The 14574-nt window shown below is 50.5% G+C and overlaps 1 protein-coding gene across 1 annotated transcript in view; it reads left to right on the forward strand.

The window, feature by feature from the left end:
- Cdhr3 (cadherin related family member 3) overlaps nucleotides 1-14574 on the forward strand; it is a 119428-nt gene that overhangs the window by 71073 nt on the left and 33781 nt on the right. Inside the window, exons 2-4 of the mRNA XM_010634050.1 lie at nucleotides 1870-2072; nucleotides 8462-8627; nucleotides 10186-10283. Of these exons, the coding sequence (XP_010632352.1) occupies nucleotides 1870-2072; nucleotides 8462-8627; nucleotides 10186-10283 (467 nt within the window). The remainder of the gene's footprint in view (nucleotides 1-1869; nucleotides 2073-8461; nucleotides 8628-10185; nucleotides 10284-14574) is intronic.

The following is a 14574-nucleotide window of genomic DNA, read 5'->3' on the forward strand; positions in this document are numbered from 1 at the left end:
AATTTGGGATTCTTGCCTTGCTCTTGCGAGGCAGTTGGCGACCACTGAGCCAAATCTCTGGCCCTTAAAGTCAATTTCAATAGATTAAAAAATCCATTTGTTTTCACATCACCTGAAACCTTAGCCCTTTGTATATCTGAGTCCTTATACAGTCCTTGTCCATAAAACTCAACAATTCTGTGAGAAGAAAACAGAATAAGCATTGTGATTTAGTCTGTAAGATGAATGTTTATTTATATCAACAGATGTGCTTATATATCCATTTTTCCACATTTCCATTTATTTCTCTGTGCACCCCTCCAATTTAAAAAAACCATCCTCTTACAAAACCCAATATTTTTCCATGGCTTATTTCTAGAAATTTTACACCTCTCAGTAGGACAGATCCTTCTATTCTCCCTCCTCACTCCTGTGCCTCCAACTACTCCAGGAGTTTTGTCCCCACTTAGTGACAGAGGCCAAGATTGGGAAGCTGACTGTAGACCCTCAGCATAAAATCTTGGTTTTGTTATTTATTATTTGCCCTGCGTCTTTCAGCTCAGTTTCCTTGTCTGTAAAATGATGGCAGTAATATAGTGGGATGGAGTGCTCTGAGGCACAAGTGAAATAAAGGATTTGTATTACACAAATTTGTATTTGTATTTGGAAACTTGGAAGCAGGGGGACCGTGTCCCTTTCCTAGGGCTGCTATAATAATTTTCACAAACCGGGTGTCTTAAAGTAACATCATTAATTTATTCTCTCGCGCAGTCCAGGAAACCAGAAGTCTAAAATCAAGGAGTTGGCAAGACTGATTCCTTCTCGAAGTGCTGGGGTGAGACACGTTGGGATCTACCTCGAAGCTGCCAATGGTGGGAGCCAATTTTGCTTGGCTCGTGGCACCGTCATTGCAGTCCCTGCCTCTGCTCCTTCCTGGCCTTCCAGCTGCGCAGGTCCCTGCGTCCTGCCTCCTCACAGGGGCACCAGTCTCCAGACTTAGGGCCCATCCGAATCCTCTCAGCTAACCCATTACCCCCTCAAAGACTGACCCAGGCAGGTTGCATTCTGAGGCTCTGGGTGGACATGGATCTTTGGAGGACACTATTCAGCCCACAGCATTGTGAAAGTGGGAGAGAGGGTGGCCTCCCGCTGCTGTGCTGTCCTGGCCAAGTCTTGCAGAGTATCAGGGGACCTCAGAATGTCCCCAAGGCTTTTTCTGGAAGAAGCACACTTTCTCTTACCTTTCCCTTCTCCGTGTGTAATGCAGCCTAAGGCAACTCATGTGCTCTGCCTGTCTCTCATTTTCTCCTCTGTGAAGCGGGAGTGAACCAGTTAGCCAAGAAGTACTGATTAGCCCTGTATCTCCACATTACCCCACAACACAGCCTCCTACCGTAACAACTAATCACACTCAGGATTGCTAGCAGATGCAGAGAGGTCCCCCGTGATTTTGGAGCTCTCCACTCACGCACTCTCAATTCTCAGCCGACCTCATGAATCCACACTGCTGTAGAAAAGGAAAATACACTCTTAGAAACAACCAGGCCGCTGCAGGAGAGAGGATGCCATTACCAGACCAGGGCCTCCAAAGGGGTGTCTGTCTCTCCAGGCTTTGCACTTTTTTCTCCCTGGCTGTCCACAGAAGGAAAGCAGGGAGACGGGAGAAAAGCAGCAGCTTTGTTTGCTCAGTGACAGGAACAGATTTCATGGTGGTTTGGTGGGGCTGTTTCCCTGGCTCCCAGAAGATCTCACACGGTCCGTTTCCACCACTTGGCAAGAGCATTTGTTCTCGGGGAGCAAGCAGGTCTCATCGTTGCTACGAAATAAAACCACAGACCAAGCTGTTGAGTCTTGCGTTCATGTCGTTTTGCATCCTTTTTAAATCCACAGGAGGAGAGGCTCTGCACCTCGTCCACTTACCTGCCACCAGCAACGTGGCAGAGAATTCTCACCCTGGGACTCTGGTGCACAAGTTTTCTGTGAATTTATCAGTGTCGTTGTCACCCGTGGTCCCAGGATTTCCCCTGATAATCAACTCGAGTCCCCTCACAGAAGCCTTCAGGGTGAACAGGCTGTCAGGCACTGACTTTGAGGTAAGCAGCCCCTCACGGGAGACGTTTGCAAAAGGGTGTCCTGCGGATTTGTGCCTGGGGTTCCAGGTCAGGGATCCTGTCCTCCTCTTTGCCCGGTCCAATCTCTCCTCTCATAGGACCCAGAAGTCCCGGTTGGGAGATCCCAGCCAGGGCCCCCGTGCTGATCCTCCTGTAGACCTTATTTTTAATATTTTGTATTATACATGTTTGCAGTGGATAAGGATCACACGGACATAACACATCTTAATTCTTCCTTCGTCCCTACCCTCCCTTCTCACTCCCCCCTGCTCCTTCCAGCTCTTGCTCCCCTGCCCATTTGAAAAAGATCTCCCTACGTCTTCCTTTCCTCACCGCTGAGACGCAACACCAACACCTGCACATGGAAGGAAAAGCAGTTTATTTTGGCTCACAGATTTTGGAAGTCTCAGCCCACAGTTGGCTGACTCCAAGGCAGGCGGAATGGCAGAGGGAGAACTAGCGCGTGGTGAGATGGCCGGAAGTGGGGAGGGATCGAAGGGGCAGGAGGGAGGTAGACCCTTCCAGGCCACGCCCCAGTACCCAGCCTCCTCCCACCAGTTCAACTCCCCACATCACATTCAACTGTAATCTTATCACGGACTGATCACTGCTGAGTGTCACACCCCAGGGATCCAGTCCCCTCCCCACGCCCCACCTACGAGGGCCTGAAGGGTGGGAACATTTAGATATAAACCATAACACCCTCCTTCCTATTGTCTATTTTTTATTTTGCTCTTCATTTATATTTTGGGTTTTTCTTGTAAGACAAACTATATGACCTCAGAGTCTAAAATTCAGGCCTCTCTCTGCTTAATACAGGCCCTGTGAACATTACGCTCACTATGTTACAGAGGGAAGGCCTGTGTCTTATTGCTAACAGCCCAGATGTGATATCAAGCATTAGGTGTGCTTACGTTAATCAAATTCTTTGTGTGGGAGAATGTGGGTATTGATCTCCTTGAAAACCAGGCCCTGATGAACTAGTGTCCACTGATTCTGCCTTTCTATGAGTCTATAATTGTTTTTAGAAGGAAATCGACGCTGAGTCTTACTTACTCCGTAAATATATACCCTTTAATAAAATATGCTAAATGTCCATCTCTACTGTGCAAATGTTTCCTCTTGGATGATTCAGACCCGGTAACTCACATTCCAGACCCTTGCTTCCTATTTTGTCCTCTGTGTCTCTGTGTCTTTTCCAAAGCTGTCACTTCCCCGTTGCGGGGGTCAACCTACTCATTGCACGTTTTTCACAGGTAACCTCAGAGGTCGTCCAATTATGTCTTTAGGGTCCAGGTGTCTGGAGTTGCTTATGCTTTGGTGTCCTCAAGTCTTCCTTTGTCCTTCCTCACCTTCCTAGCAACCTCTTGCTAGGCCTCTTCAGCCCGGCTGTTGGTCCCTGGAGTCCTGGGGGACCTGGTTGCTCCCTGGGGATACACACTAGATGTTCTTGAACCCAGCTCTGGCTCAGAGTCACTTGGGGAGCCTCTCAGAAGTGAGCATACCCGGCCCCCTGGCAGAACCTCTGAAATTGAGGCCAGTGCCTTCCTGTGTGGGTTCTGGTCACTCCTGGGCTGGGCCCTCCGAATGCAAGGACTCACAGTTCCTCAGCCTTCACTTCTGCATCTGGTCGACATTGCCAGGCCCCAGATGCTGGTCCCGAGACTCAGCTGCCAGGACTGCTGGCTCCTTTGACCTGGCTTGTCTCAACAGCTGCTGCCCTCTGTTTCTACTGGTCTTGCCAGTTACTCGCTCTTATAGAGTGGTGTCCTGTACAGGCTGGACACTGTGGGACGTGCCTTATGTGTGTCTGCTCCTCAAGATAGCCCAGTGACTGGATCTGTAACAGTGCCCCCTTTCATAGGTCAGGACGGTGAAGCCCAGAGTTGAGGTAATTTGTCCTCAGTTGCACAGTCAGGGGCTGGCTGTACTGAGACTGGAAATCAGGCAGTCAGGATCCAGACTCTTATTATTTTAGGCAGCCTTATTGAGATATAATTTACATAGCATATTATCTACCCATTTAAATTATAGAATTCAGTGGGGGTTTTTTCAGTATTCTTGGAGTTGTGCAACTATCAAACTATATTGCAATTTAATAGATTTTCACTACCCCAACATGAAATAATGTCCTCTTGGCGCTCTTTATTCTTCTATCCTCAGAGTCCCTGGCAACCACTAATCTACCTTCCGTCTGTGAATTCGCCATAGTATGAGATATTTGATGACTGGCTTCTTTCTTTTAGTGTAAAGTGTCAAGGGTCAGCCATATTACAGCAGGTGTCAGCATTTTTCTCCTTTTTAATGGCTGAGTAATATTCCAGTATATAAGTATAGACCATGTTTTGTGTATCGAATCATCATCACCTGACAGACGTGTGGGCTGTTTTCACTTGAAATCTCTGTCTTGGCTTCTGTGGGCTCCTGCTTTTAACGATGATGATAATTCTGCTCCTTTACATTTGCATGGAAGATCCAAAGCACATTCACATTCCTGACATCTTGACTGTTATAGTGAACACAGATATTACCGGTATTTAAAAAAAAATTTTTTTTGTACCAGGGATCAAACTCGGGTCTTTGCATTTGCAAGGCAAGCGGTAGAACCACTGAGCTAAATCCCCAGCCCTAAAAATTTTTAATTCTTACCTTAGGTATATGATAACTCAGAGAGAATAGGACTACGTGATTTGTCCAAGATCACATAAATGTCCATAAATGGATATTTGTCCGTAAATGGTGAGATAAGACCCAGGTCTTCTGGTTCCCATGCTGGGCCCTTTGTCCTACATTTCCATGCAGATGGATTGGTGTTTTAGTGAATTTCCAACTCCTTCACGGGACCTGCTCTTTCTAGTTGTAATCCAAATATACAGTGAATATTAAATTTTTACATTTTAGCACAGTAAAGCACACAGTACCATTAACTGCTCTCAAAATGCTCATCCTTCACCTCAAACACACTTATCCCACTGTTCTTGCCACTTTCGGGAGCAGCTCTGGAGTCCTCTTCTGTGAGTGTCTTTATGCAGTATGATCAAATTTAGTGAGTGCACCATCAAGTGCCGTAGAATGGAAAGGAGGGCTTGTGAAAACACCAGAGCGTCCTCACCCGCCTTTTCACCGGATCTGGTGCCATGCAACTCCTGGCTCTTTCCAAAGTCAAAGTGACAGCGGAAGGTAAAAGTCTGAAGGACATCGGGGCGGCACGAACCCTAGCCCTAACCCCACCCCACCCCAAACCCAAACTTTAACCCTAATCCTAACCCTGTTCCTCACCTCTTGAAATGGTGAATTTCTTAGCCCCCCAGAGAAACTCGGCTCCAGCATCTGTTATATTTTCCCAGTCCTGTGCCCGCTGGCACCATGGCTTGTGGCTGCCCAGGGAGGGGAATTGGTAGGAGGATGACCACAGGCTCACAAGTCCTGACACTGGAGTTGAGAAATGGTGGCCTCGCCCCACATCATCAGCTGTCAAGAGCCACTGCCTGCTGCCCTCAGAACATGGCAACGCCATCTTGGGGCAGAACCTGGCTCCCCCTCTGGCAGTCTTGGTCCTTGGGCCTCAAGACTCAGGGAGCTCTGAATCATGCTGGAGCCGGTCCTCCCTGCTTCAGGACACCCTGCTGAGACTGCTGGGGAGGGAGGCGGGACGAGGAGGATAGAAACTCACACTTAGGAGCATTCACTGTATGCCACACACCACCATAAATGTTTTGTGGCTTCATTCATTTAATCTTTACAGAGCTATAGAGTAACTTGTTGTTTTATTTGCATGGTAAAGGTGGGGAGATCAGGGTACAGAGAGGTTGAGAATGAGCTCAAGTGCACAGGCGAGGAAGCTGACCCCAGGGGTCCTTGTTCCTGGCCCCCAGCCGAGCTGTCATTCAGCAGTAGGAGGCCAGTCCTGGAATGGCACCAAGAAGGACAGCTCTGAGAAGCCAGGGAGGGTGACTACAGCCACCTCCTCGCCTGGCAGCTGCAAAAGCAGGAGCTCTCCAAGGTCCTGTGAAGAACAGCGCCTGTCCCTTGCCTCTCCCCACCTTGGAGTCCTCACTCCCCTCTTTTTCCTGTTTATTGTCCTGAGCACAGAGGACCTAAAACTTTGCTCAGCCCACCCCAGGATGACTCCAAGCTCAACAGCCCTAAAGCCAAGCGCACTGTGTGCACCAAACTGAGCTGTCCCTTCCCTTCTCTGTCCTAGTCTCCTTAAATGTGGAAAGGGTGGGAGGTGTTCACCAGCCTGTGGTTGCTGTGATCGTTAAATGAAATCCTCCACCGAAGGGCACGGCAAGAGGCTAGCATGTAAACACTTGATACATGCGGCTGACAATGATGCAGCCAATTTTCCCATTTATGCTGATGGCGTGACAGTTCTTTTGGTTCCAAGGTATAACATGTTTAGGTCTTTTGGGGGACAGGCTCAACTCTTCACCTCCTCTGGAGGGGCGGGGGTGGAGCTGGTTCCCAAGGAGAAGGGGCTGGAGATAGATGACATTTGGGGAAAGGATCTGTCCAAGCTTGGGGTGCAGAAGAGAACATCAAGATCAGCAGGGAGTGAGGGTAGAAACCAGGGTCCAGACTCAACTATCTCTCCAGGGGCCCGTGCTAGAGACAGGTATTCTCTGAACAATTTTTGTAGCCTAATTCTGATGAAAGTCAGCATTTGCAAAGTACTTGCTCAGTGCCAGACCTTGGATTCCTGTGGATCAGCTCATTCATTCCTCAGAACAAGCCAGGAAAGTGTCAATTTTATCACTGTTTTACAAATGGGGAAACCGAGGCACAGAACATTTATGTCATGGGAAGGCTGAGTGTTGAAGTCAGTCAGTCTGGCTCCAGAGTCTGTTCATAAGTGACTGACAGGTGTGTCTAAGCCCATATAGGCACCAGTCCAACCACCTCTATTTCTCTCAAGCTTCCTTTTCTCCCTCCTCCTCCCCTGCATGCTCTTCCTCATAACTGTGGCTGCTTTCTCTTCTTTAACCAGTCCCGGCTGTGCCACCTCCTCCATGCAGCCTTCTCTGACTGCGCACTGCTCACAGTGACCCGCTTCTCCCATCTCCCGGAGCTGCGGCCCAGCTCTTTGTTATAAATCTTGTCTGAGGTTCAGCTGTTTAACCGCAGCAGGACTCAGTTCCCTAATTATAATCTCATGGAATCAAAGTCAGTGGATGGTGAAGGGATTTTCTCAAGGCCACACAGAGGTGCCATGGTAGAAACAGGGCTGCTCCCTCAGGCTGCAGAGGGTCTTGTCACCTGCGCCAGGCGGGTAGGTGACCCAAAGCTGTTAGGGCATATCAAGGGCACCTAGGAAATTTACTCTTGAGTCCGCCTTGACTAGTGTCCACTACCTCACACTGGCGATTTATGAAGGACAGAATTCATTGTCCTCACTGCAGAGGCCGGGAAATCCCACATCAAGGTGCTGGCATCGGTGGTCTAAGATACAGTGAGAGAGCCTTGGTGACAGCAAGCAGGCAGGAAGAGAAGAGCCTGGGAAGCCATTCTCGCAATAAGGACCCGAATCCGCTCGTCGGAGAGCAGAGCCCTGAAGGCCCACCCCCTACTCCCCATAATACAGCGGCAGTTAGACTTCAACCTGAGTGTTTGGGGAGATATTCAAGCCAGAGCAGTGTCCCTGAGGGCTCTGGACCACCACCGATTCCAGGCGATCAGCTGGTGGCCGATGCATCCCTCTGTCCGAAGTGAGAGGGGTGATGGGCTGGCTTCCCCAGGGACCCTTTGCACCGCAGCCTGGATCCTGGTGCTGTCCCACTGGCCCTGGCACTTGCTATCCAGAATGCAGAAAGCAGGGACCAAAGTTCGTGACAAGGAAGAATGCTTGGAAGGCACACAGAACACAAGCACTCTGTTGTTTAACTGTTTCTTGTTTACGCATCTGTGTCCTTCTCTCTTGTTTATTCTTGGGTGGGACCTTAGGAAAATTAGAGGGATGAGTACAGCTATAAGGAGCTATAATAATCCAGGGAAGTGCACCTCCTTTAATGGTAGGAAAACTGGGGGAGCTGAGGGGTTGTGAAGGGGCCACCCCCAAACCACAGCAGGGTCCCTAGTCCCCACTCCCCGGGCCTCCAACTCTGTCATTCACACAGGATGTGTTCCGAATATTTTTCTTTCCATGAAGAGCAGCAGTGTACACAGGGGCCCTTTTGGGGAAGTGTCCTGGGGCTGCTGAGGGAAGCAGTAAGGCAAAACAGCACGGGGGGCGGCTGGGGCTGCCAGCAAGTAAGAAGTGGTCTGGGGAGGCCGGCTGCTTCCTTCCTAGGATTAACCCTTTCTGCACCATGAGATCCTACAAAACACACCTTCTCTCACCTGGTCACTAAGAGTTTTGCATTTCATTTTAGGTTGTCACCTTTGGGAAGCAACCACTGGATTTTGAAACAGGACCAAACGTATTTGATTTGCAGATTTATGTTAAAGATGAGGTGGGGGTCACCGACCTGCAGGTCCTGACTGTTCAGGTGACAGACGTGAATGAGCCACCTGAGTTCCAAGGCAACTTGGCGGACGGTAAGATACACCAGCCTGTGCAAAGCAGCACAGACGGCAGCATCAGGGAGGACCTGAGGAACAGAGAAAAACAGGAAAAGCAAACACGTACGCAGCTGTTTCCTTGGAAGAGGCAGCTGCTTAATGAGCAGGAATAAATGAACCACCCTCCAGCTCAGCACGCCTCATGACAATGTCCAGGGTGCGCACGGCCACCACACCCTCGGCCTCTCCTGTCCCCCCCAGGGCCTAGTGAGGAACCTGAGGTTCAGGGCTCGCCCATGGTGTCCTCGGCCACTGGCAGACTCACTCTTTCTCCCAGTGGACAGAGTAGGGACAGCAGAAGCCTCTGGCGCCTAGGGGACTCCTGACTTTGTGCCCCCCTCTCCTCCCATGCTGCCAACCCCAAGGCAGCTTCTCCACGCAGACGTCCTGTTTTAGCTCTGTCTGCCTGAGTGCCGGTGGCTCCCACTGCACCCCCACTTACTCTAGTCCCCGCCCCAGGTCTTTCCCATCCTTCCTGGGCTTGGGCCAGCACCATCACCCAACCGCGCACCCCCATCCCCGACAGCAAATCCACCCGGAATCTTGCCAACTTCTACACACATCCGAAATCCTGCCTGGCCCTAGCTCTCCTACGCGCCACCCCCCTCCCCTGCCCCACGCAAGGCACCCAAACATCCTGTCTCTCTGGGACGACGGGGGCCCCTGCCTGTGGCCTTTCCCCCTGCAGCCTGTGCTGCAGACAGCAGCCAGGAGGTCCCTGACCCCTCGCCCCTCTGCCTGCCCTCCTGGGGATGGGGGCTGGTGTGCACCCTCAGAATCCGTGTCTTTGCTGCTTCCTTGCTCCTCCCTGTCCTCGTCCCTTCGGGCACCCTGATTCCCGTGTGGCCACCTCTTGGGCTGCCATAGCTGTTCTATTTGAAATTGCAGCACTAGTGATACCCCTCTTCTGATTTTCTCTGGTCTCTTGGTGTCTCTGTCTGTCTGTCTCTGTCTCTGTCTCTGTCTGTCTCTCTCTCTCTCTCTCTATCTCAGTACTAGGGACTGAACTCAGGACCTTCACACTGAGCTACATATCCAGCCCCTCACCCTTTGAGTATTTTGACACAAGGACTTGCTAAGTCACTGTTTCCAGGCTGAGCTTGAGAAACTTGCGATCTTCCTGCCTCAGCCTCCCGGGGTCCTGGGGTTGCAGGTGTATGCCAGCATGCCTGCCTTCATAGCTTCTCTCCTTTCCCTCAGACATCAGTCACCTCTCCACAGAGGAAGTAAATGAAGAGTTGGCGCCATAGCATTTTGTTTTTTCTTTTCCTGGTACCTGAGATCAAACTCAGGACCTTGCGCTTTCCAGGTAGGCGTAGTGCCACTGAGCTAAATCCTCTGCCCCATAGCACTGTATTAATTCCCACAAGTGGATCCACTCACATGCACTGGCTAGTGGTGTTCCCCGTGGCCTTGACCGTGGCTTCCCTGCGTCCTCCTGGTTCCTTTTGTTTACACAGTAGCTGCGATGTTGGAGTTCTGAGTTTGCTTCATCTAGTAAAGTAATCCTTTCTCTACTTTGGACGAGGTACAGGTTTAGACCTCTTCATATCAGAAAGAACAAACCCAGGATTCATTTACCAGGTCGAGGCCTTCGATCCAGAGGACTCGAGACGCCCAGCTCCCCTCGGTGTAAGTGTCCCCAGCTGGACGGGCGGGTGTGGCAGGCGTAGTGGGAGATGTGTTGCCTTTTGGCAGAGCCAGAGCTCAGGGTTGCTGGGAGCCAGCATGGGAGCTGGAGACAAACACCAGCCCGTGCTGCAGACTCTGGGTGATCTCAGACAAGCTCCGGACCCCCAGTTCTTCATGAGTGTCGTAGGAAGAACAAGAGCGCTGACTTGTCCGAGGGTGGGTGTGTGCTTTAGATGACGTAGACATCGGTGCCAGGTGGATAGCAGGTGCTCCAGATTCGTGAACTCTAGGTCAACACGAATTCACCTGTGCTATTTTAGTATCACTTTGGATTTTTGAGACAGAGTCTAGCTATGTAGTTCAGGCTGGCCTTGAACTCGTGATGTGGCCCAGGCTGGCCCCGAATTCGCAATGATCCCCCTGCCTCAGCCTCCTAAGTGCTGGGATTACTGCTGTGTGTCACAATACCTGGTTGCCACCATTTTAAAAGTAAGCATAAAATACACACCTAAAGCCAGGCACTCACGTATACCCTTCAAGAGATGAGGCCAAACTGCTTGGATCCACGTTGTTAAATATGTATTTTAAGAGTCCCAGGAATCCTCGGTGTTGAACAGAAGACCGGGTCTGGTGCAGTCTGAGAGAGTGGGTGCCTCTTCTCTCCTTTATGAGTCAGTGTCCTTTATGAGGCCGCCAGGGGGCGCTGGTAAGCAGGAACCTTGGGCGCATTCCTCCAGCTGGTTCTCCGCTCAGGTGCCTGAGCTCTGCCCACTTGGGTGCCCAGCGCCCACACTGCAGCTCAGGTTGGGGAGGAAAAACAAAGTGAATTCCACCGAGCTCACCTTGGAGCATCTGGCACTCCTGCCCACGGGGCCTGACGAGCACGGCCTGCGTGAGCTATGGCCCCGGGGAGCTGCTGACACAGGGGGCTGCTTCTGCCCTCTGCTTCGTAACCTGCAGGCTCAGCCCGGCCACTTGCTAATGGAGGGAGGCAGCCTTGGGAATGGACTCCAGGACAAACTGGGTGTCCACGAGTCTGAGACAGCTGTTATCAGACTACTGGATACATCTTAAAGTTGGGGGATGATCTGGTTTTACTCATTCATTTATCCAACATAAATGTTTAGGTCAACATTTGCAAATGCACACGCAAATACCTAATGGGTTCCCACTTGCAGCAGGAGGTGCTGTGCACAGATTCTCACTATTATACTAGTTATGTCGTGGGGATGTTTGTCGGCACATAAGAGAAAGCCTAATTGCATCGGTAGATAGATACAGGATTTTTTTTCTCTTCCATACAAGAAATCTAGAGGCAGGCAGGTGATCTGGGGCTGTGCCACTGCTGTCATCAGGAGCTTGGCTCTGTTTCTGTCCCTCCATCTACAGCATGTGCACCTGCTTTCTCCCCATTTTCTCACCTCATGATTGCAAGATGGCTGCTGCATCTCTGGGCCTTGCCTGTGAATTCTGTACAGGAAAAGTAAAGAAAGAAGCAGGATGGGGTACAAGGTGAAGGGAGCAGACCCGCCTAGTCTGCTCCTCCTTTTTCTAGCAGGAAAACAAAGTCTACTTGAAGCCCTGCCCAGAGGACTTCTGCTACTCATGGGCCAGAACTGTGTCCTCGGCCACCACTGGTTGGTGGTGACAGAGGAAAAGATTCTAGATGGATATCAGGTCAGCATAGTATCACATTACTGATTTAGTTCATTTCATGATTACCACAAACTTTTAAGCGCAGCTCAGCGTGATACAGTAATTGCTGAGAAGATTCTTACAAGATGCAACAGGGGACAAATAGAAGGAATCTTAGTTGTGAAGACAAAAATTTATTTTAAGTCTGTATTTTAATACATTCTCCAAATCATGCAGGTGCATAAGGGGCCCCTTTTAGAAACACCTCGCAGGCCGTCTGTACCCCTCAGAGAGGAGGGGAAGGGATCCAGTGGATCCAGTAGGGATTGCTTCCTTTAAAACTGCAGCACCACCCTCAGGGCCTGAGGCCAGCTCTGAGGCTTGGAGGTGGCTGGTGCAGTGGCTTCAGCCATCAGTCAGGGGTCTTGTGTGGGGAGCAGCACGGAGTTGTGGCACAAAGTGTGAACGGAGCAACGAACACCTGTGCTAAGCCACAGCCAGCCTACAGGAGGAGCCAGTGCAAGGGGAAGGCTCCTTTCTTGGCCTAGAAAAAGTAATAACAGCCCAGGGCATCACACATTTGGCCTTTGTCCTTAGATGCTTTATTGTGGGCACCTGGGGCTCTACATGACGGTTCACGCTGTAACAGTAGAAGGGAGATGGGTTAATTCACTATTGACCAAAGCTGTGCTTCCCGACCTTGCTGTAAATGTACCTCTCCCTGGAACGTGGAGAGCGCACAGGTGTCTCCCCTGATGTGGCTGGCCTGGGTGTGGCCTGGCCTCCGGAGCACGAAGCTTCCAGATCCACTGCGAAGCCAGGACCCAGAAGCGCTGCTGTAAGACACTGTCCCCCAGACTCCCCAAAGCCTACCTTGGAGCTTGGGTTCTGTGGGCCGGGCTGAGGGTGGGAATCTGCAGGGTTGTGGTGAGCAGGCTAGGAAGGTGTCTGGTGTCTTCAAGTGTATGTCCAGGCTTGGACACAAACCCAGGCCGCTTCACAAGGGCAGGTCTGCCCTGCTGGAGACAGCGCTCAGTGAGACCGTGAGCTTGCGCCTGCACCACACTTCAGAACCTTGAGAAAAAAAAGGCAGAGCGGGCTCCAAGTCCACCAGGCATGCGCCGAGGGGTCTGTACCTGCCATCTTACCTGGTGGGCTCCCCGAGCTACCTTACTGATGGCAGCAAATACAGATGAACTTTAAAAATTGGAGCCGAGGTAGGAGGATTATAATCTTGAAGCCAGCCTGGGCAATTTAGCAAGACCCTTTGTCAAAATTGTAAAATACAACTGGCTCAGTTTAAGGCCCTGGGTTCAGGCTCTAGTACAGGAAAACAAAGCAAGGGCTCTAGGACCCATCCTGAAACCCCAATACCTTTAACAAACATTACAACTCTCATCCAGGTCCATGAGGTAAAATGGTGTCCCAGATGATATAAATAGGGTATATTCTGAAACCACTAGTATTTGTTCTCTTAAAAGAAATTTAACAGCATGTGCTGAGCCAGGTGTGGAGGCACATGCCAGAAATCCCAGCACTCAGGAGGCTGCAAAGCCAGCCTGAACTGCATAGTGAGACCCGGTCTCAAAAACAAACCAGGGCCGGGGATTTAGCTCAGTGGCACCTTGTCTGCCTTGTGCAAGGTCCTGAGTTTGATCCCCAGTACCAAAAAACAAAACAAAACAAAAGCATGCTTATCTATGCTTTGGACCCGTAGTGTTCTGTCTTGAATCAGCACTGTCCAATAGTTATCGTGTGAGCCGGAAACCAGTGCTGCAGATGTAGTTTCAAAGGCAGGCAGCCATATTAAAAGTATGTGAAGTCAGTCTTTGCATTGTTCACATACCCAGTGAATTCTCATTCTAACACGTCATCAGGATAGAAAGGATTACTGAGAGCTTCCACATTCTTTTTCAATGTGCCATCTTAAAATATGGGGAGCATTTTGCACTTACACTTTCAGGCCTCCATGGTTCAAATGCTCAGGAGCCACAGACATGAGCCTGGGGGCTGGTGTGGGGGGCCCAGGCTTCGATGGAGCATTTGTCCTCCTCCCTAGGCACCGTCTGCACCCCAGGATGCAGGTAGAGCCGGGCAAGGGCTGGGCACATACAGCAGAGAAGGTGACCTGCCTGTGCACGGTCGCGTTTCCTGGCAGTTCCTCTCTCTGGGCACCCTCAGCCCAGCCCCTTCTCCGAGGAGGCTCCCTCCCCATTGCTTTTGGGCAGAGACTCCTTCAAAGCTGCATTAAGGGGCTTTCTCAGCCCTTCCTTAGGGGACGGGTTTTTGCATAAAACGAAGTGTGTGCTGTCTTCGCTGGACAAAAGGGCTAAATTAAAAGAGAGTTGCCGGCCTCCTGGCAGGGCAACAGAGCAAATCTCTGTCCACTTCCACCTTGGCTCTGAGACAGGACAGCCAGTCACGCCTTTTGGTCTTCCCGGAAGTAACGTGACTGACCTAGGAGATGGGCTTGAAAAACAGTGACGATTTAAATTTAAAGAAACATCACCACCAAAGACACACTGCCACGAATCTCCCCCAAAATACTCCCCTCGCTTTGGACACACCTATCCCATCGTTCTAGCTACTTTCTGAAGAAGTTCTGCAAATCATTTTTTTTGGGTGGGTTTTTTTTTTTTTTTTTTTTTTTTTTTTT

Source organism: Fukomys damarensis, unplaced genomic scaffold, assembly GCF_012274545.1.
Source record: "Fukomys damarensis isolate Sample0158 unplaced genomic scaffold, DMR_v1.0_HiC HiC_scaffold_4, whole genome shotgun sequence".
NCBI classification, from domain to species: domain Eukaryota; kingdom Metazoa; phylum Chordata; class Mammalia; order Rodentia; family Bathyergidae; genus Fukomys; species Fukomys damarensis.